Source organism: Lactuca serriola, chromosome 2 (genome assembly GCF_051521515.1).
Source record: "Lactuca serriola cultivar US96UC23 chromosome 2, Lser_US96UC23_V15, whole genome shotgun sequence".
Classification (NCBI taxonomy): domain Eukaryota; kingdom Viridiplantae; phylum Streptophyta; class Magnoliopsida; order Asterales; family Asteraceae; genus Lactuca; species Lactuca serriola.
Window position 1 is genome coordinate 82582311 of NC_136409.1, and position 23179 is coordinate 82605489.

The 23179-nt window shown below is 33.5% G+C and overlaps 1 protein-coding gene across 1 annotated transcript; it reads right to left on the reverse strand.

Moving 5' to 3' along the window:
* Positions 1-1548: 1548 nt before the first annotated feature.
* Positions 1549-19688, reverse strand: LOC145089352 (uncharacterized). Its single transcript, XM_079027797.1, has 6 exons — positions 19507-19688; positions 19236-19399; positions 18952-19127; positions 18665-18907; positions 1705-1876; positions 1549-1661 (listed from the first exon to the last, which is right to left on the reverse strand). The coding sequence occupies exons 1-6, from the start codon at positions 19686-19688 to the stop codon at positions 1549-1551; spliced, it is 1050 nt and encodes a 349-aa protein (XP_078883923.1).
* Between the last annotated feature and the right edge of the window lie 3491 nt (positions 19689-23179).

The following is a 23179-nucleotide window of genomic DNA, read 5'->3' on the forward strand; positions in this document are numbered from 1 at the left end:
ATGTAGATGTCTGAATCTAACCGTGGTCTTCCGAAATCCCATTGAAAAGGTTTTCCTGCTCGAAGTGCAAATCTGTTACACAATGAAGGTGAAAGATCGATCCCTGCATTGTGGACTAGCTTGGTTTCACTTCCTCCACCTCCTCCTGTTGTTCTCCTAAACCCACAAAATCGAAGAATTGAAAAATTCGAAATTACTCAAGCCCTGTTGGCAATGAAACATGAAGATGGAAAATCCGTTTGTGCTCACGTCCTAGTGATGAAATCACACATCGATAGGTTGACAATGTTGGGTGCATCTTTTCCAAAGAAGTTGGTTGTAGACTGGTTTCTTCAGTCACTCCCTAAATCATATGATTAGTTCATAAGAGAGTATTATATGATGGATCTGTTGGTTTTTGAGCATTCTAACACTCTTATGGTGTACATGCAACCCTATAAACCTTGGATCTATGTTTTCTCTATTATACATGCAAATATTAACTATTCCAAGGTTTCATCCTAACCAGCATATTATGAAGCACCTATACTACAAAGTTCTAGTTAGATGACATACCTTTTGATGTAGCTTGATGTGTTCAAGCTTTAAGAGATTAGCCCCAATAGTGTGGAAGCCTCAAATGGAATCACAAATCACCAAAACACCTTGGAAGAACTTGAGAGAATATGTATGCACACTAAAATTGGCCCACTCTTATTTTCACACACTTGTGCCAATTTTGTGAGCCAAGGACCCCTTTATATATTATGGAGGATTAGGGTTACATCCATGTAAACCCTAATACCCATGACCTTTCATTTACATAGGATCCATGGGTTAAAAGCTCCATGGACTATCCATAAAAGCTTAGCCCAACCTAAATGAACTTGGCCCATTCCATATATATAAGAGTCCATATTTAATTAGTTACTTTTGATCACTTAATTAATTCTAAATTAATTCTTGATCAATACTAATTAAATAATATGATTCCATATTAATATATTAGAACTTATAATATATTAATATTAATCATAAATATACTATTCTCAAAAGACTATCCATATATATTATGTCGGTGAAGTGCAACCCAAATGGACCATGCCGGGTCGGGTCAAGTACATACCAAATATAGTTATGGACTTAGACATTAATCCAACAGTCTCCCACTAGAATAAGTCTAAGGTGGTGTTTGGTTCACAGAATGTTGTTGAAGGAATTGGAATTAGAATTGGAAAAGGAATCTGTCGGGAATTTCAATCCAATTCCATATCCTGTTTGGTTGGCAGGAAATGGAATTGGAATTAATTCTAGATTACGTTTGGTTGGCAGGAATTGGAATTTAAATCCTTGTATAATGACAAAATTGTCCTTTTTGTCTATTTTGCTTAATTTTACATTATTTTTCAACTCATTTTTAAAGATACGTTATATAAATTATAAAAATAGTAAGAAAAGAACTTTAATCATATTGACAAACAAAAACAGTCAGGATTTTATATAATTGATGCATAAACAAGACCAAAATCAAAGTACAATAGTAATTAAAGTTCAAGAAAACTTTAGAACTCAATTGTAACAGAACTCTATCTTTCCCTTGTTACTCACATAGTTACCATCAAGAAAATTTTGGGTATCCTTGTTCTTCATAACACATTTCTGCATATACGAAATCACAATCACTAAACCATTATCAAAAATGATAAAAATAGATAAAAAAAAAACAGAGAACATTGATAATTTGATATAGAAACTCGTATGTGTGAAAGAATAGCTGGTTAATTAGGACTGAAGATCGAGAAACAAGCTCATTGTTAATTCCATCTAGAATCAATTCATCCTTAACGTTATTATATCTGACCACAGTCACTCCATAAAGCATGTCCACCTTCTTCACCTATTTGTAAATAAAATAGATATATTAACCAAACACATTAAAGAAAAAACAAAGATAAACTAAGTTCGTATAAGGAAAATATCTCAAAACGAAATAACATGCATCTAAACTAAAAACGAACTGTGTGCAGAAGATTAGGCAAGAAACTACATGTTTTTTTTCACATTCCTCTGAAGTAAACAATTTTAGAGCAAGATTAATTCCATAAAAATGTTATTAGCATCGATTGAAGAGAAAGAAAGGGATTTGTTTTCAAATTATCATATCAACAGGGTCACAGTTGCGATTGAAGAAAAAGAAACCCTCTAGCAATGTCATAGTAGCCGCATTTGGGGTCGACTTCAAAAGGGGTTGTTTGGTTTGAATGTAACATGTGATTAAAGAGAGAGAGGGCGATGAAGATAGAGAGAGATACACACACACATAGAGAGAGAGAGAGAGAGAAATCACTTGTGATGAAGCTCGTCGGACAATGGTTGTGACAAAGTGGAGAAGACGCGGTGCAGAAGAAAGGTTGTCTACTACACGCGAATAAGATGAATATGATAGGTTTACCTGATGAATCATGTTTAGTGAGGGAAAAATCGTAATCTGCTACTTTCCATGTTATGAAGGAATTAATTCCATTAACATGGTGAAGGAATGAACTTTCCTTCATTTGAAGGAAAATTATCTCATTTAGGATTCCTTTTCCTTTCCTTAAATACGAACCAAGCAAAGGAATTTGAGGGAATTGGAATTCTTTTCACTCAAATTCTATTCCATTCCTGCCTAACAAACAGCCCCTAAAACTATTGTTGAGTATGACTTCAAAACCTAACTGGCAATCGTAGCTCTTAAAGTCGCTGTCGAACTCTGACCTAGTCAATGACTTGTCCATTAGATAAGGGATCATATATTCCTCCATTCTAGATATCATATGGACTGAGACATAAATTATAATCATTCTCTCTGTCCATTTGTTGTTTCCCAATTTTCAATTTATGATGACTGACTGATTGAACAAATCAACTCAGTCTTGGCTTGGCCAACATATGACCGACTGTGGATGGTTTGAATAACTTAATCATTCAGGAAGAGCAACTTAGTTATTCTGGAAGTCAAAAGATGCAAAGTGAAACACAAGAATAAATGAATCAAATATGGTATCATACCCTATGAATATAAATAAACACTTTTATTTATCACCATACTGATTACTCATTATTCATTGTTTCGGTTTTATCAACTTTATACTTGAATTAAAAACACTAGTTATCGTATGCTCCAAGCATGTACACTATGTTTTTCTTAAACAATAGCTTTTCCATACACCAAGTATGCACTCTATGTTTGTCTATGATCCTTACTTTGTGAACTAGATCGATTGAACATAATTTCAATGATTCTCTTTTCACACTCCCAAATCATTATTGGAAAAATTTAAGAATTCCAAATTCCTATCATTTATTGAAATCTGTTTATATTTTAAATTTAGATGCACTGAATCTCTTGTAATGATCATGCACAAAGTCACAAGGACTTGTCAACAGACATTACAGAGTATTCTAATGGAGATCAACTCCATGAAACAAAGTCTTATATTGCATTAAGTTTTCTAACACAAATAAATTCCACCTATGGAGATAAATCCATGTTCCCATTTTAACTACCACTTTTGAACAAGAGTTGTCTCTTTTCAGACTATGTCAATATGGTCCTTCCAATATTTAGAATATACTTCCAATTGTCCTTGAGCAACCAATCTTTGGTAAAACCTTAGATTGTCCTCGACAATTGCTTAATCACTTTAGTCAAATCCAATTCTAAACCTTTCCCTCCTTTATGCCCCAAGGCATTTGGAAAATTTAGAAAGGATAAATATTATAGCACATGTATTCGATCTTGTACCCAAAGAAAATGAGACACGATTCATGATGTCTTACATAAAGACATGGTTATAGACCAGCCTTTTGCTACAATATTTTTATTTGCCATGTTCTACAAAATTTGACTATGAAGAGGGATGTCGTAATCATAATCGAATTTTGAGAATGCAGTATATAGAATTTCCTTAAGTTGAACCAATCCAACATGAAATTCATATATATATTCTTGACTAAAGATGATTAAAATCTCAATCTAAGCTTAAAATCTCATGCTAAGCTTTTTAGAATTGACATCAAGTATAATTTCCTATCCCTTAATTATAACAAAACAACTTTTTTCAACCCATACAGCCTCACGAATTGAAACTTTTGTTTTCTATAATTAACATTTCTAACTTGCAATACTTATCATAATTATCATGCTCCCACTAACATGATGATTATTAGCATAACACTTGTGCTCCCACTAGCTTTGATATGTATCTAGAAAACAAATGGACTTCTAGAAGTCAATACACTTTTAATTTCTTACCAAAGTTCTGATTTTTGATACTAGATTGCTTTGATAAGACTTTATCAAAATCATACACCTTATTTTAGATAACTCACAGGTGTGTATAAACAATTTCAGAACTATGAAAAGGGATGTCGTAATCATAGTCTCAATTGTTTAGACTTTTTCCATTTCTCATAAGTCCATGTTAGAGTGTCGGATAACCATGCATGCTCCACTAACGACTTTGAGAATCCAAAGATTACAATTGCTATCTTACTTAAAATCTACTTGGTGGAAGTGTTTACTCACCATCATTTTCATGAATCGGAAAAAAAAAAAAAAAAAAAAAAAAAAAAAAAAAAACCTTATGACCCTTAGATTTTATGGTGTATGTGTTCTTATCCACGTGAATTTGTCAAAACCATAATCACAAGACTAGGTTAGTGACAAATCCTAACTCATATGGATTGAACTTTTGCAATCTTAACCTCTTGCCACCTGGCAGCACAAGGGCCCGCCATTGCTTCCAAGTAGTTATGCAAAAAATTGAGAACATGTAGAACTCAAATGTTCTCACCAACTTAACTGGAATTGGCACAGAAATGTCAATACAATAGGTTATAAACCTCAAGTTGTGTGCTAGTGATGAAATACAGGTTTTATTCTTGATTAGTTCTTAAAATTATATCAGGATTTGTTAGACTCCCACTGTCTTCTTGACCTATAAGACTTGCTTGCCAAATATTCAAGGAAATAGTGTGGATTCTAATCAGGACTAACACTTCACACAATTGGCCTTAGTTAGTCTTTGTTTTATCCAAAACATGACAACTTACCAATTTCAAATGTACAAGAGTAGAAAAGTTTTACTCTTACATTTAACAAGTGTTATAAACCTTCTTTAAGATATGTCGCTCAAGTTACAATCTTGGAGTATGACTCTAAGATTTGTTTTGGAACGAAGTATGACTCATCTTCTTAATTTAACCACTTCAACAATTCACGACCCCTCTTCTTAGCTATCTGAATGCACTTAGAGGATGAATTGTGATAAGGTCTCTTAATCATTAAGATGACCATATATACATGATACTAAAGTACTCTCCCATCTTTTCAGATTTGAGAAACTTTTATCCTTTTTCCTAATTTCATTCTTCTTATTCACCCTGCCATACATTTGGAGCTTTTCCAATGTCTCAGAATTATACTTAAGCTTGTAAGTATAATCATATTTACTAAACCTTAGTAAATCATGACGAATAGTCTTATCCATCTTTTGTGGTGAACTTTGGCTAGTGCACAAGAATGTGTACTTGATCCCTTAGTACTTATCTTGAGTCACATATACATGTGAACAAGGAACTAGTCTTAATTTTCCAAAATGAAACTTCTCATACATCATACTATACAACTTGTATGATTCCAAGTTTCGGTCCAATTGAAACTTGGGTGATGAGAATCTTTCCTTATTTGGTAAATTTAGACACTACCACATACGAAAGAATCAAATTCATATTTCTAATATTGCTAGAAACATACAAACATCAAGTTTTCATAAATGCCATTGCAAGGAGATATAAAGTAAAACTTTTATTTATTTATAAAAATGCAGAAAACCTTTTCCTTATACTGCAACTTGAAATGAAAACTATGTTATTAAATGTTTCCTAGCAATTTATCGTAACTCCTAAAAGTAGCTCAAGAATCCGATCTTCAACCAAGCGATTGAAATCCATTTTCGCGATCCAATTCAGCATACTCTTTTCTTTAAGTTTCCTTCCATTTGCTTGATCCTACTAAATATCAAAATGCAACCGAGTCATATTTTGTATTAAGAGTCATCAACTGGGAACTTAACAGAGTTTGATAGTGGACTTACCTGAAGCAGAGTCAAACTTTTTGATTCTTCTTTCTTTCAGGTAGCTTGGGCAGCTTCGCTTCCAATTCCCCTTTTCTTCACAATGAAAACATATAGACTCTTCGGGAATGGTACAAAAGGCTATTCCAGACTTAGACTTTCTCTTTACCTTCCGTTCAACCAGGTTGACCAAGGCCGATCCCTTTCCATTGGGAAGAGAAAGCTTTTCTGGACTTCCAATGTTACCATTATCCATGTCCATGGAAGTTTGAGAAATAGACTTTCCATCCATATTTTCTTGACTATTGCACCAAATCATTTCTGATTCAGCAGCAATAAGCAAATAAGAAAGATCCATTATGGTCATGTTGTGACCTGTCACATAGTAGTCTTTCTATATGACTCAGAAAGTGACTGAAAGACCTAGTCAATAGCCAACTTCATTAGGACGACGACACCCAACATTCTCAACCTGTCAATGTGTGACTTTAGTCCTAAGACATGAGTGAAAATAGGACTTCCACCTTTATCTTTCATTGTGGATAGAGATTGAGTGATCTTGAACTATTCAAGTCTTTGAGCTTGTGGGTCAGGGAGAATAATTAGAGGAGGTGGAGGAAGAGAATTATGATTTCCATGAGCCAAACTCGGGAAGTCATATTTATTAGGAAAGCTTGGTTTGCGAAGATCATTTTTGTCTAAACCAGACATCAACAATGGGAGAAATTCAAGTAAAGTTGATTTAAGTCCTTAATATAACACCCAATATGAAATAATAAGGCTAGGATCCAACAAACTATTTTATAACTGGGAAGAGGGATCCCGTAATCCAAGCTATAAAATATTTAAAGGTAGGTGAATGATGATTCACCAATTTCCACCAAGATAAACTGAATGTATTAATAGGTTTTAATTGGTTTTGAAACTCCTAGATTCTTTTGAGATTCATTGAACTTTTCAATGGCATGTTTCAATCTCGAGTGTGCCCTTCAGGTTTTGTGACTGGGATGCCGAGGATCACAAAACAAGGTGTGAAGTAACCATGCAAATATACTTGGTACCCATAATATTTACCCCTCAATCGATGTGCCGGTTAACCACACACGCTCCAACAATACTATGATAAACATTAAGTTACCCTTTTCCTACCTTGTTAACTCCAGGTTAGTGTGTCGGTTAACCACGCACGCTCCACTAACAGCTTAAACAAAGTGCAAAGTGTAATTTCATGGAATAGCACCTTATTCATATTTTCCTAAGTAACTAAGATTGGGAATTTATAAGTGTTTAGTTACTTAGTATTTATCATTATACTTATAATGAAGGGAAAAGTATAGTCCTTGTCCTACCTGTTCGGCTAACAACCCTCCACCGGTCATGGAAGCGGTGGGCGAGAGTGGACATCCATTAAACTACCATTTTATAGGTAGTAAGCTTATACCCCTCTTATAGACCGGCTTCGTGAATGAGGCCTACTAATGGTAAGACGACTTGCTCTTATACATATAATATATTAAACTTTTAATATTATAATAGTATAAGGGTGTATTTTAGACATTTAAAATACTTGGTCGTTTGATCTAGTAATTAAACTATACTCTTAATTTAATTAAACTTAAATCATGTCATTATGGAATTATTCATTCTCTTTTAATTAAACATGTTAATTATCTATTAATAAAGTCCATAAGAGTTAATTGAATTATTCAATAAAAACATCATAATTTCAATTATTAAATTCAAAATTAAAACCATTTAATTAATTGTTTAAGTTATGAACCCAAGAGTTTTAGAATTCAATTCTTTTTTGTTTTCATAAAAACTTTTTCCAAATTCCAAAACTTGAGGGCAAGTTTTGTAACTCTTGAAAACTTTTGGATTCCATAACTTATGGAGTTTAATGTTTGTTTTATGATGAAACTTTTCATGTTCCATAACTTAAGAAAAAGTTATCGAATTCTTTAAAACATTAAGACCAAGTTTTGTAACTCCATAAAAAAACTTTGAATCAATTTTTTTTTAAAACCTTTTAATATCCATAACTTATGGAGGTTTCAAAAAACTCTTTAGATCAAACTTTTAAAACTAATAAAATAATCATATCATTTTATCTTTTACTAAATTTGACCTAATTCAACTCATATAGCAAATGATTCAAATTTTACTAATAATTAGTTTTCCACAAAAACAAGTAATTATCTTAAAATTTGACAAACGTAATGTTTTTTTTCCTTTTTTTTTTTTGAACTTTGAAAATAAAACATTTGCATCAATATAACAGAAAACAACCCATGGCTTTGATACCACTGTTGGGTTTTGAGCATTCTAACACTCGTATGGTGTACATGCAACCCTATAAACCTGGGATCTATGTTTTCTCTATTATACATGCAAATATTAACTATTCTAAGGTTTCATCCTAACTAGCAAATTATGAAGTACCTATACTACAAAGTTCTAGTTAGATGACATACCTTTTGATGTAGCTTGATGTCTTCAAGCTTTAAGAGCTTAGCCCCAATAGTGTGGAAGCCTCAAATGGAATCACAAATCACCAAAACACCTTGGAAGAACTTGAGAGAATATGTATGCACACTAAAATTGGCCCACTCTTATTTTCACACACTTGTGCCAATTTTGTGAGCCAAGGACCCCTTTATATATTATGGAGGATTAGGGTTACATCCATGTAAACCCTAATACCCATGACCTTTCATTTACATAGGATCCATGGGTTAAAAGCTCCATGGACTATCCATAAAAGCTTAGCCCAACCTAAATGAACTTGGCCCATTCCATATATATAAGAGTCCATATTTAATTAGTTACTTTTGATCACTTAATTAATTCTAAATTAAATCTTGATCAATACTAATTAAATAATATGATTCCATATTAAGATATTAGAACTTATAATATATTAATATTAATTATAAATATACTTCTCTTAAAAGACTATCCATATAAATTGTGCCGGTGAAGTGCAACCCAAATGGACCATGCCGGGTCGGGTCAAGTACATACCAAATATAATTATGGATTTAGACATTAATCCAACAGGATCTTGACGCGACCCTCATTGACCTAACTTACATGCTTATTGCTGCTAAATCAGAAATGATCTGGCAAAGTAATGGAGCATATTTGTCTGGTATCTCAACCAACCATGCTTCTGCGGTCGCTCCAGAATAAGCCACTTGTTTCTGCTGCCAAGAGAAGGGGCGTTGGATACAAAGTTGCCCAAAGAACCTGAAGAATCTAAGAGATGGGAGAGTCAAGAAGTATGGTTCTACTTCAGGTAAAATCCACTATTTAACTCCATTAAGTTCCTATTCATTGATTCTTAATACATAACGTGATAAGATTACATTTGAATGTTTTGCAGGATCAGAGAAAAGAGAGGAAGTTTGAATGGAAAAGCAAGATGAGTCTGATCACGAAGAAATGGATCACGATCGCATGGATTCAAAGATCAGATTTTGAGCTTAGAAAGTTATGATAGAGTTGTTAGGAATATTTGATTACATAGTTTTTCAGTTGATTTTGCATTGTAAGGACATGTCTTCCGCTGCTTTTATGAATAAAATAAAATTTTGATTTCTCTTATATATACATATATATATATATATATATATATATATACATACATATATATATATATATATATATATATATATATATATCCTTGCAATGAAATCGTTGTGAAAAATTGATGTATGTGTATTTCAATAAATGGATGTGATTCTTAGTTATGTTATTTATGGCAATGTCAAAATTTTCTAAGTAAGGAAAGATTCTTATCACCCAAGTTTCAATTAGAAAGAAACTTGAAATCATACAACTTGTATTGTGTGATGTACGGAAATCTTGGTACTTAGGAAATTAAGAGTAATTCATTGATCACACAAGTATGTGAGTCAAGTGAAGGACTAAAGAACTAGAACACAATGTTGTGCACTAGTGAAATCCACCATAATTAACAATAAGACTATTCGTCATAATTTACTAAAAGTCTAATAAGTGTGATTGTACTTACAAGATTAAATGTAATTCTGAATCACTGAAAAGTTTCAATGAATGGCAGAACGAATAAGAAGAATCATTTAGGCAGAAAGATAAAAGTTTCTCCAATCTAAGAAGAAGGGAGAGTACTTTCGTATCTATTTTATGATCGTCTTAATGATTAAGAGCCATATCACAATTGATCCTCTAAGGACATCTTAGTGTACTAGTATGGCTAAGAAGAGGAATCGGGAATTGTTGAAATGGTTAAGTCAATAAGATGTATCGTACTTCAATCCAAAATCAATCTTAGAGTTGTACTCCTAGATTGTGAATTGAGTGACACGTTTTAAGAAGGTCTAACACACTCATCAAATGTGAAGTAGAAAATTGTTTTTCTTACTCCTACACGGTTGAAATTGGTAAATTGTGATGTCTTGGAAAAGACAAAGACTAACTAAGATCAATTGGGTGATATGGTTTGTCTTGACAAGAATCCACACTAACTCTTGAATATTTGTTTATCAAGAAATGTTTCTTGACAAAAGAATATGATATGTCAAGAGGTCAAGACAAAGACTAACTAAGATCAATTGGGTGATATGGTTTGTCTTGATAAGAATCCGCACTAACTCTTGAATATTTGTTTATCAAGAAATGTTTCTTGACAAAAGAATCTGATATGTCAAGAGGTCAGTGGGAGTCTAAATGATCTTGAATAAAGGTTTCAAGAACTAATCAAGAATAAACCTATTATTAGCCACTAGCACACGACTTGAGGTTTGTAACCTACTGTGTTGACGTATTCTTGTTTCTGTGCCAATCCAATTAAGTTGATTATGCATATGAGTTCTACGAGTTGTCAATAGGCTGCGTAAGGGTGAACACCTTATTCAATGAAAGTACATTGACTGGCATAGGTGAGCTGCTAAATAACATGGAAGTAATGGGGGACCCTTGATGGCAAGAAATTAAGAATGAACAAGTTCTGTCCATAGGAGTTTGAATTCATCACAAACATTATCTTATGATTATGCTTATGACAAACTCACATGGATAGGAACACATGCACCATAAAATCTACCTGTCATAAGGTTTCTCTCCTTCAAGAAAATGATTGTGTGGAAACGCTTTCACTAAGAGAGGTTTTAAGGAGATAGCGAGTATGTAAATTGCATTCTCAAATTCGATTATGACTACGACATCCTTCTTCATAGTTTGAATTGTGAGATTTGGCAATTAGTCTGAACAATTGGGATTTAGTAATATAAGCTCTGAATTAGTTTAGACACACATGTGAGTTGTCTAAGGAAAGGTGTGTGAGTTTGAGAAGCTTAGATAATGGCTTATCGAAGCACGTCGTATTGGAAATATGAACTTTTGAAGTCAATAAGTATTGTCTTTTAGAAGTCCAACTGTTTTCTGAATACGTGTCAAAGCTAGTGGGAGTATAACTGTTATGCTGGAATGGATATAATCATCATGTTAGTGGGAGCATGATTATTATTATTTAAGTATTGCAAGTTGGCAATATTAATTATAGCAAAACAAAAGTTTCACTTTGCAAACTTGCAGGGGTTGAAAAGTTGTTTTTTGCTATAATTAAGGGAGAGAATGCCGTACTTCGTTTCCAATCTAAAAGCTTAGATCGAGAAATTGTTAAATTGAATTTAGTCAAGGATATATTTATTATTTGAATTCTCAAAGTTCGATTATGATTACGGCATCCCTCTTCATAGTTCGAATTTTGAGAACACAGCAAATAGAAATATTATGGCAATATTATAGCAATAAACTGGTAAAGTATCATGTTTTTCATTATGAATCGTATCCCACACACTTCAGGTATAGGATCGATTGCATATGCTGTAATATTTAACCGTTCCAAAATTTTCCAAATGTCTAGGGCATTTAGAGGGAAAAAGGGAATAGAATCGAGATTTGACTAAACTAATTAAACAACTGCCAAGGACAATCTAAGGTTCGCCAAAGATTGGTCGCTTGTGGACAGTTGGAAGTATTCAAATGGATGCACCATATTTCCAAATGTCTAATAGCTCTTGCAGCAGTGTACACAACTCGTGCATCTTGGGAGGATCCAGCTGATATGGTACCTTGGCAATCGGAGTCGCACTAGGGACTAGGTCAATCCTGAACTCTACCTGTCTCTCTAGAGGTACCCAAAAAAATCCCCTGGGAATACGTCCGGGTACTCCCATACGATCAGTTCATCATCCACGGTCGACTTACCGTTATCCCGGGTATCCGTAACATAGGCGACATAACATGCGCAACCCTACTGAAGGTAGCTCCTCGCTCTCGCTGCTGAACATAAAGTTAGTCCACTCTGTGGTCTCTCGCACTAAATCACTAAACCTACCCCACTTGGGGTCCGAACCCGGATAAGTTGCTGCTCGTAATCTATCACTGCCCCATTGGGGCTCAACTAGTCCATACCCACTATAACCTTATTCCGTCGCAGGGGAATAGGGACTAAATCCACAGAAAACTGTTCATCAAATAATTGTAGTGTACATCCCTGATGAACCTTCGCAACCCGTACGGTCCTATCATCTGCTATCTCTACATCTAGTGGGCTGTCCAGCTCCCCTGGAGCTCCCACAAACTGCTTGCTGAGTGCGAGCGACACAAAATATCGGGGCGTACTCCAACCACGTGTTGCGATCTCGTTCCAATCCATAGGTAAGAAGGTGTGGCCCATATCTTGCCATGCCTTAGTACCTAGTAAATCCCAAACATTAATTATCTTCTAAATTTCGTAACTTTCGCGTACCAACTCTTTTTTGACATTCTTTATAACCACGCGTAGGTAGCGACGTGATCTACAACTTTCGTTTAGACTCTGTCAGATAATTTTGACTTTATTTTTAAAGTTATATTTTAATAGGCTTACACAGTTAAAGTCCATTAAAAAATCATAAACTTGTCATCCGACATCCGATTTCGTTTCTCTTTATACCATTGAGCTCCTATTAACGAGATCTTTGATTCTTGTTTAGGTTATGTCGGCTAAAAATCGAGCGATCTAAAATTAGATTTCCGGGTTGTGCACTTCTATGCTAAATCTAAGAAAAAATCATAACTTACTCATTCGATTTCACTTTTTACATTACGCGGCGTCATATCGGTTTAGTCGTAAAACTTTGACAAGTCATAACTTCTTCGTTATAATTCGAATTTCAGCATTCTTTATACGTACAGAATCCTTGTGACATATATTATAACTTGGTTAAGATTATTTATTCTAAATAATCTTTTATCAAAAAGTCATTTTTAATTCTTACTGTCTCTAAATTGAGTAGCCTGAATCTGCGTGCGTTACATCATGAAGCATAACCTCATTTTCGCAACAGGGGAATAGTCGGTACGTGAAAGCTGAGTAGGAAACCTTTGGTAAGGAAGTTCCCTTTCATATGATCCTCATTGTATTACACATCACAAGTAATATAACTATGATACAAAAATAAGATTTATATAAATAACTATCTAATAATAAGTTGTTTTCCAATAAAGCTATTATTTTGAAAGGTGATAATATTATTTAGCGAAATTATATGTATAGTGATTATGAAATAAAACTAATGTTAACAGATTTGATGTATTATAAGCTATCGGAAGAAGCCTCTCACATTTGAGACGAATGTTTAGATTGAGAGTGCATTACAATTTAAAACCATATTTATAGGATTCATTTTCTTAGATAAGCGAGTACTATCATTTTCTACTCCTCTAACAATAAACTCTCCTCATTGATTAAATTTCCCATCATATGCACCATCATTATAGTGTTATCACATCCACTTCCTTTTCACATCTGGATTATTTACCCACGTAATGTTTTACATAATATGTAACATCTTGTTTCGAGAAGTTTCTTATTCTAGGATTATGAACAATAAACTGATCAAGTAAAGGCCTTGGGATTTAAGGTAATCGGGTTTAGACCTTATTAGATGATGATAATGTTGGATAAGTGATTAAAGCCTTCGATTTGTGCTTGGAAGAAAAAAGGTAAGATGGGAAAATAAATATTCCAGGCTTCTTGCATAAATTATAGTTTTAGTTTGACATGTTTTAAGTCAAAATTAATTAGATATGGTTGTGGAACTCGTCAATACATTTACATGCTTATAAAGAACGCCGAAAACGGAGTTCAAATGAAGAAATTATGACTGATTGAATTTGTAGTGAAGTTGGGTGAAAACATATTCTCACGAGGTGAGAATTAATTCTCATGAAATGAGAGTTATCAAGATGTGAGAATATATTCTCATGACATGAGAACTGTGCAGTCCAAAGCCCACGAAATGTTTAGGGTTTCCAAATTAATATATAATTAATATATTAATAATTATGTCGATATTTGATGTTTGTTTGACATGGATTGTTTATTTGATTATACTTGATGTACAATGTATGTTGCTTTCTTATCCCTATGCTTGAGGTGACTCATTATGCCAATGCTAACACATGTTCTTGGTTGTTGTTATGGTTGCATTGGACATGTAGCATGATATTTTGTCACACCCGGAAACCAAAGGCGGAAACGTTCCGGGGTGGAGGACGTCATGAATATCGCAACCAATGTACATAGTAAGCATAGTAAACACAAAACTTTACATTACATAGATTTATTTACATTGTCTAAAAATAAAGAGTTACATACGTTATACATATACATATCATATGAGCAAAAGTAAAGACGTGTCTTCTACATTCTTCGCCTTCGTTAAAAGGATCGTTGGGTACTTGTCTAATATGGACCTGAGAATACAAGCAGTTTAAAAATCACCATAAAGCTGGTGAGTTCATAAGCGGTTTTGATTTGTGAAAAATGTACAAGCTCCTTTCCGTTTCTAAAAATGTTAAGCACCAAGAAAATCCCATATTTTCTTAAAAGTTGGTTATTGAATCCCAAAATGTAATGTAAAGATGTACACTGAAAACATGTTTACCCTTGTGAAATGTAAAGTTTAGTTATCTGGTTTGTTACACATATCTGGTTATGTACAAATGTTTTCCCCAGGAAAATCCCATATTTTCCTAAATGTTGGTTATTGAATCCCAAAATGTAATGTAAAGATGTACACTGAAAACATGTTTACCCTTGTGAAATGTAAACTTTAGTTATCTGGTTTGTTACACGTATCTGGTTATGTACAAATGTTTCCCCAGGAAAATCCCATATTTTGCTAAATGTGTGTGAATTGTTACCGAATCTGAAACTAATGTACAAGTATCCACCATACTTAAAGTGTGTGTGTGGAGTCTCCTGAAAGTCTGATTACCTTTAAATGTACATTAGTTTTAATACATATATAAAACTAATAAATGCCTGCAAAGTGTTCATAATCTTGATTGCGAGTCCTTAACCATACTTCAGACTAGATATGACTCGAGCCGTGGTCAGTATCTTTTTATGACTTTTGTCACCCTTGAACCTTGCGCTTCGGCTGTAGCTAGCAGCCAGGTGCGGGATAGTCAGTCCCATATAGATCTATACACTCAAGTCACGTTCTCCCTTCTGGAGATTCTGGTTACAGGGACAGTCCTCCACTCTCTCGTGCCAAGGGAAGTGTTACAAAGGACGTGTCTCCAATCTTTAAGATTACTCTTTACTCTAGTGTCTAGGGGAGTAGTATCTATAACTGACTAAGTTCTAATGATACATGTCCTTCACACTCGATCCTTAGGGGTCTTTTATTAAGGACAATACAATGTTCTATGATTTCTATCAGTAAAAGTGTGAACAATCAATTGTGAAGTATAAAGTATAACACTATATAATAAGAATTGAAATAGGTTTTGAAGAACAATTCTATAAGTTAAACCGTTTGTTAATATGTTTTCAATTCTTAAAAGTGTGCGGATTATGAAACCATTTAAATGAAAAAATGAATTTAAGTACAAGATATTCTTTTACTTTTGCTTGTATTCCCCCCCCCCCCCTGAAAACATTGAAAAACCATTGAAAAAGGGTAGGGGTATGAACTCACCGGTTGAGAAACGCGTCAGTTTGGATCCTAAACGTTGGTTCGGGGCTTGTTAACACACAAGGTTCCTATGTAATATGAAATGATATACAAATATATCTAATTAGATTTTAAATCACTAATTAGATATTATAATATACTCCAAGACACGAAAACACTTCAAAATAAGTGTTTGGAGTGACCCGGGTGACGTTTTCGGACGTGTGGGACTTAGGAAATGAGTTTACTCTTCAAGAGTAAACTCCTTATGGAGTTTACGGCCCTATACACTACACACACATGATTTCACGGCCGTGAACTCATGGTTGAGGCATTTTTTATGCTAAATGGCATGATAACACTTGGGAAAATTAGCTAGGATATAATCTAGGGCCTTGGAATGGATTAAACTCACTTAAGGACCATTTATTGGAGTTTACGGCAGTAAACATGGAGTTTATGGCCGTAAACTCCCCCATACCCATTCCTTAATTTATTTGGTGATGCTAGGACAATCACATGTGATTTAAACTATTTTTCCAAGCCTTACGATGAATTTTGGGCACCTTTTGACTTATTAATATGAGTTTACAGCCCTGGAACCTTTTCTTGGGGGGTTATGGCCGTAAACTCTCAAATGGAGGGATTTCATCATGTTCAAGGTCTCCAAATTGATTTTGGTTGGTTCTAGGATTTATTCCAAGGCTAATTGTGTGTTTAAATGGTTTTTAAACACTTGATTTTGAGTTTACTCTCCATAGATGATGAGTTTATGGCCCAAGCATGTTCTTAGGCAGTAAACTCATGTTTACTCCTCAAAAATGATGTTTAGGGTGTTCTAAGTCCGAATTGGTAAGCCATATAGTCGTATCTAAGTCCCAAAATTGGTTTGGAGAGGTTTAAAGACATAAAAACCCATTTTATTCGAGTTTATGGCCCAAGCATAATCCATGGCCGTAAACTCATGAAGATGGTCCTTTTCCAAGTCATAAACACGAATTTGAAGGCCTATGGCGCTATACTATGAGTTAGAGAAGTTAGCTTAATGGATTTGAGCCTTAAATTGATGTTTTTGGACCTAGTTCTTTGGTTTGAGCAGAGAGGTTAGAGAGAGAGTATTGAGAGATGGGAAAAGCTTCAAATGGAAGCTTAAACGTCTTTAAATAGTGTCTAAGATTTGGACACGGCGGAATTCTACCCGATACCGACGTTAGACGTGGCTTTTGGTCACACCCGATAAAGTTGCCGTAACCCGATATGGTTGATTCTAAAATTTTTCCGATTAATAGAATAGGGTGCTAAAATAAGTTCTAAACGCGTTGAGACACCCATTAAGTCATAATAATAATTTCAAATTAATGACTTAATTTAATTACGAAATTGAAAACAAATTGCTAAAAACGGGTCTTATGGACGAATTGGGTTTCGGCGATGGATAACTTCGGGTTGTCACATATTTGATGGCTAAAGGAGGATGGGAATCTTTGGGCTAGTTGTTATTAGATGTTTTTAGATAATACTATTTTTGAGACTCATGTGATGTTTTCATTTTACATTTGGTTTGGACTCATGTGATGTTTTCATTTTACATTTGGTTTGGAGTGTCATGGTTTGAAATTACAGTACTTCATTTTGAAGGACATGTTTTAAAATTAAACGTGTCATTTTTGATATTTTCATTCAATTTTAAATAATACTTCCAACAACGTTTTCTGATCTAAAAATGTTTAACATAAAAGAAAATTTTCCACAAAAAATCACGGTGTTAGATAGAGGATCTTCTAGGTTGCTGAATTTCAACTTTTTCTCTAACACCTTCTTCAAAATTAATTTTTTTTCAATATATCAAGTATATTCTTTCCTAGCATCAAAGTTTTTATTTTATCAACTTTATTGAGTTGTGCATTCCTCTCTTAGCATTAAGGACAATGTTTCATTTTAAGCTTGGAAAGGAGGTAAGTCAAAATTTTGCATTCTTTCTTAAAAATCAGAAATTTTTTAGCTTTTCAGTTAATTTTTTTCTGTTTTATTTTATGTATTACATTTAAAACAAATATATGAGAAAAAGTTCAAAAATATTTTTTTTTCTGTTTTCTACATTAAAAAACCCAAAAAAGAATTTATTTTTAGTTTATTTTCTACATAAAAATGGAAAAAAATTAAAAAAAATTTACATGACATGATGACATTCTTTGCATTTTGATATCTCTGCAAAGATGAAAAATGAAAGTCCGAAAACAACAAGATGAATAGCGGTAAGTGTAGTAAGAGTTTCCATAACCCTGGCTTTGCAAGACACTGTAAGCTACTTGACTAATTGTAAAAATAAGAAGAATATTATGTTGAAACACAACGCATGAAAAATAAAACAGTTTTTGAACCAACTTTTGAAACTTCTAATTAAGAACCTGACTCAATATATCTTCGTGGTAAGAAAGAGCTCTATATCGTACTCACACACAGTGGCGGAGCCAGGGTCAAAGTAAAGGGGTATCTAATTTTTTGTTTGTGATATACAATAACGAAAAAATATAAAAAACGCAATTTCATTTTACAAAAACGAGTAATTACATTTTTAGTCTTAATATTTTCTAGTGCTTCTTTTTCAACACTACAAATCAAGGCACCATTCATAAAATCGTCACCTGTTCTATTACGCAAATCAGTCTTCAAGAACTTTATTGCAGAAAAACATTGTTCAACGATTGTGGTTGAGACAGGCAAAAAGAAAGTTAGTTTTGTTAATTTATAAACCAAATGAAAAGAGATGTGCTTCCCGGTTTCCACCAACAAACAAGAGAGGTCTGTAATTCTCTTCAAGTTGAAAAATTTCTCATCATGGAGCAAAGAGTGATAACAGATATCATGTTGCCCATTAAGTTGTGCCTTTTTGAATCGACAAAGTCGTTTTTGTATATCTCGATTAGCTTTAACAATTTTGCTTTACCAAAACTAGAAAATGAGTCACAAGGACTCAAAGCCGCCATGTTATCCATCAACTCCGTGCCAAGTTTACTAAATCTATCCCCAAATTCTTGAATTTGCATATCCAAAATCATGTTAATAATCAGAACTTCAAAATGATGTTGATTAGTCTTATTGGTCCTACACATGTATGGGGTAACATAATATTCCAACATACCCACAATTCCAATACTATCATTTTCACAAAAAGCACATACCTTCTTCCAAATTAATGGAAACCCGTCGTTTCTAAAAAGTAGCAATCCTTTTTTGTCCTTTTTACTAACGAAGCCGCTTCCAAAATATTTTTGATCTTTTTTTGAAGATGCTTTGACAAGGTATCTGAGAGACATAGAATTTCCAACATCAAGTGTAAAAGAACCACAAAATCAAGTGTCTTGAAATATAACAAAATACCCTTTGCTTGATTACGGTTAGATAAAGTGGACCCCTCCTCTTTGACATATTTAAGTACCGCAAGAACTTTTGCAAACAAGTTCACCAAACTTACAATTCTTCTAAAATGTGAACCCCATCTAGTATTTCCAGCTCGAATAAGAGAAATCTCTTCATTCAACCTTTTTCCTATTTTAGTTTCACTAATACCAATTTCAGGTCTATCTTTTTGCATCTCTCGTATCATATATTTTCTCTTACAACCAAAATATATCAATTGTAACTTGATTTCAAGTTTCAACTACAAATAATCATTAAGTATTAACCCTAAATCCCTCATTTAAAAAAGTTAATTGTTAATTTCTAATTTTTCGAACATAATGACAAAAAATTGGAATTTGAATTAACCTAAATACATAATAGGATCGAGTATTTTGGTTATAATAACTTGTTTCATAGTGATTGAGGAGCCAAGGAGGAGGTAGCTAGAATTCTCCCTCCGGTAGGCCGCAGGTGACATCTATTGAGAAGGATTGCAAAGTGATAATGTCGACGATCCTATCAGTGCCAGAAGACGAGTCGACTTCGACAATTGAGAGAAGTCAACGATCACAAATTACGTCCGTTTTCTTCATTAAACTATTGGGCTTAATACCTCTTTGTTTCAATAAATTAAATGGTGTTAGCTTAAACATTTTGGACCATTTGGGCTAGTTGGTATTTTGGACCATTAAGAAATAACATGAAAGTTTTTAGGGTAGCCCAATTTTTTCTGATATAAAACCGCAACATAAAACAAATTTTTACGAAAAAAATTAACACTACTAAATTTTTTTTTAGGGGTATCCTGAGATACCCCAGGATCTATAATGGATCCACCTATGCTCACACAGCCAACAGAAATAAAGAAGCAATCAAAATTGTCATATCTGATGCTCTTTGCCGGTGCAAATTGTCAAAACCGGTACCCAAGTCAAGTTTCAAGTGCTTAGTTGAAGAAATTTCAAGAAATACACAAAGAAGATTGAAGAAGTTAAAGATGAAAGCAAAAGATACAAAATTCAAGTTTCAATAAACTCAAGAGCCGCATCATAGTCAAACTTGGTGCAACTGAAGAACGGTGTAATATAGTATATGATTCTCTCAAAAAAAGTGAAAGCATATGAGCTTGCCCCCCTATGTGAAGTCTGACTACTTCTGCGAAAAGACGTGAAATTCTTAAATACACTATTTTTGTGAGCAAGGTAAATTAAGGTATAAAATTTACATAAAATATATGCTTCGTTTATCAGCTTACACCATTGAGCATCTTTCCATAATATTTATGGAAACAAAAAAGAGAGCTGACACCATTGACCATCTTTCCATAAAATTTATGGAGCTTCCACAATGTGATGTCTAATCATGGAAACAAAAAAGAGTGAATTATTTTTAGTTTTTGAAGTTCAAGTTTTTAGTTCCCTTATATTTTTTTTAGTTTTTGTTCTACGTTCCTTTTAGGCGATCTACATCTTTATTTCTTGTTTAAAACGATTAATCTTTTTATCACTTGAGGACAACAAATGTTTAAGCTTGGCGAGATCTGTTAGATGCCATTTTATCCATCTTTTATATTAGTTTTTATTAGTGTTTTGCATTATATTTTATTCTTTTTTGCATGCATTAGTTTAAATAATGATCAACTCATGTCTTTTGTCATAATTCCCGTACTGCACATTCTTTATGTCATCTTCAGATATTTCAAGTGGAGTTGTACTTCAGAAGCAACTTGGATGCATGTTTGGAGATCAATGGAGCTAAAAAAACTATGGAAGTTGGAACATGCGTTATATTTGCTGAAATTTAAGAGTTCGCGTCCGAAATGCATGTCTTATGGTTTACAAGATCACGCTTTTCTCTACGTGATCGTGTTTTTTATTGTGCTTCATATTCACAATTTTTTTGGGCCAAAAATCAAATTACGGGACTTCGAAGCATTTACACGATTTTGTTTCTTCATAAAGCACGATTATGTTTTTCATATACGAGTCAGATATGCAACGTACTTCATTAAAAAGCAAAAACAAAACTTTTTTTGAAATATACATCACGTCTTCAGAAGGCCGTGGCACGCCTCTATTCATGTTTTTCCGGATTCCACATTTTTTGTTGTTGTCTTCGTATACATAGCCCCAATTTGTTCTGGATAGAAAACTATACATTCCCAGATGACTAGAGATGACTTTTGGATGTGGTTTCTATATTTGGTGAGAGTTACAGGTTTTCTGCTAACAACGGTGTTACTTAAAATGTTCAAAAAGTATTTTCACTGTAAATAAAACCATACTTAATATTTATTTGTAAAAAGTCTTCAAATAACCATTGAAAACCAAAAGATGTATTTGCGTAAATTAATCCGTACATAAAACTGTCTTGTGATAAACCAAATCCATGGTTTTGTAGTGCGAGAAAGAGAGAGAGAGAGAGAGAGAGAGAGAGAGAGAGATTCTAGTTAATGTTCATAGTGAGTCCTATAACCGAGCTATGTGACTGAATGCACTCCCCTTCATCGCTTTATTGTATGCCAGAGTATTTATTATAGATACTTATCATCCACTTCGATTGATCCGTCGAGGTTGTAGGTAACAACCGTAGGTGAGGATGTGAACCCTGTATAGATATATACCTATGTATCTTAATCCAAAGATTAACGATTATGTTAGTGTGGGTATGCTAAGTGTTTAGACTTAGCTAATGAATAAAGTATCAATATAAAGCCATTAACTAAGGTATGTGAGTAACTCCCAACTTGAACTTATATGTGGATAAGGCACTTGGCATAATGAATTTCGTTGTCTAAGCCGAGCATGTTTGATAAGTAAATATATGAAAGTATATGATACTCACTTAAAAGTAATGGTAAATCTCATAAGTAAAAGTAAAAGTTCTCATCTTATAATATTTATAACTTGTATACATATCTAATTAAGCGCGCACACACACACACACACACACACACACACACACACACATATATATATATATATATATATATATATATATATATATATATATATGCATGCGTGACATAAGATTTGATCTTTGGAAATACTACAAAGGTGATATCTTTTTCATGACAAAGGTTTTATGACATACATTTTACACATGAAATGATAGCATATATGTAGTAACTAGGATATTTTCATTATGAATTAGTTGTTTTATTTTAACAGCATAACATATGTATATAATAATTTTAAAATTTAGATTTATGCTGTCACACCCCCGAACCGAACGGCGGAAACGTCCGAGGGCTCTTGTGACTTAAATTGATTACCATCACAAGGATTATACATGAATCATAACATCATTCATCACCATGCATTGAAATATTACAATTGATATTGTTTACATCTATTACATTGTTTTAGTCATTACAATTTCATAACATAGACTATTCGATAGGAAATCTAAGCAAAACACCATGACATAACTTGATACATATTCTTCGGTTTACCTGTTACCTGAGAATACAAGTTATTTTGAAAACCGTCAACATATGAAATGTTGGTGAGTTCATAAGTAATGTTATGGAAAAATGATTTTTGTGAAGATTGCAAACCCAGAAAATCCGATATTTTCTGAAAAGAGTATTTGTTAAAAAAAGTGTGAAGATCCGTAAAGATGCTTGTCGATTTTGAAAACATGTATAATTGTTGAACTTTGTATACATCACATAGGTTAAAA

Excerpts from the sequence above, each read along its gene's own strand:
- LOC145089352 (XM_079027797.1), bottom strand. The coding sequence starts at position 19,688 with ATGCAAAAAGATAGACCTGAAATTGGTATTAGTGAAACTAAAATAGGA. Across the intron at positions 19,128-19,235 it reads TGATAGTATTGGAATTGTGG|AATTTGGGGATAGATTTAGT; the intron begins GTATGTTGGAAT and ends TGCAAATTCAAG. Across the intron at positions 18,908-18,951 it reads TAATGGGCAACATGATATCT|AGAATTACAGACCTCTCTTG; the intron begins GTTATCACTCTT and ends TTCAACTTGAAG.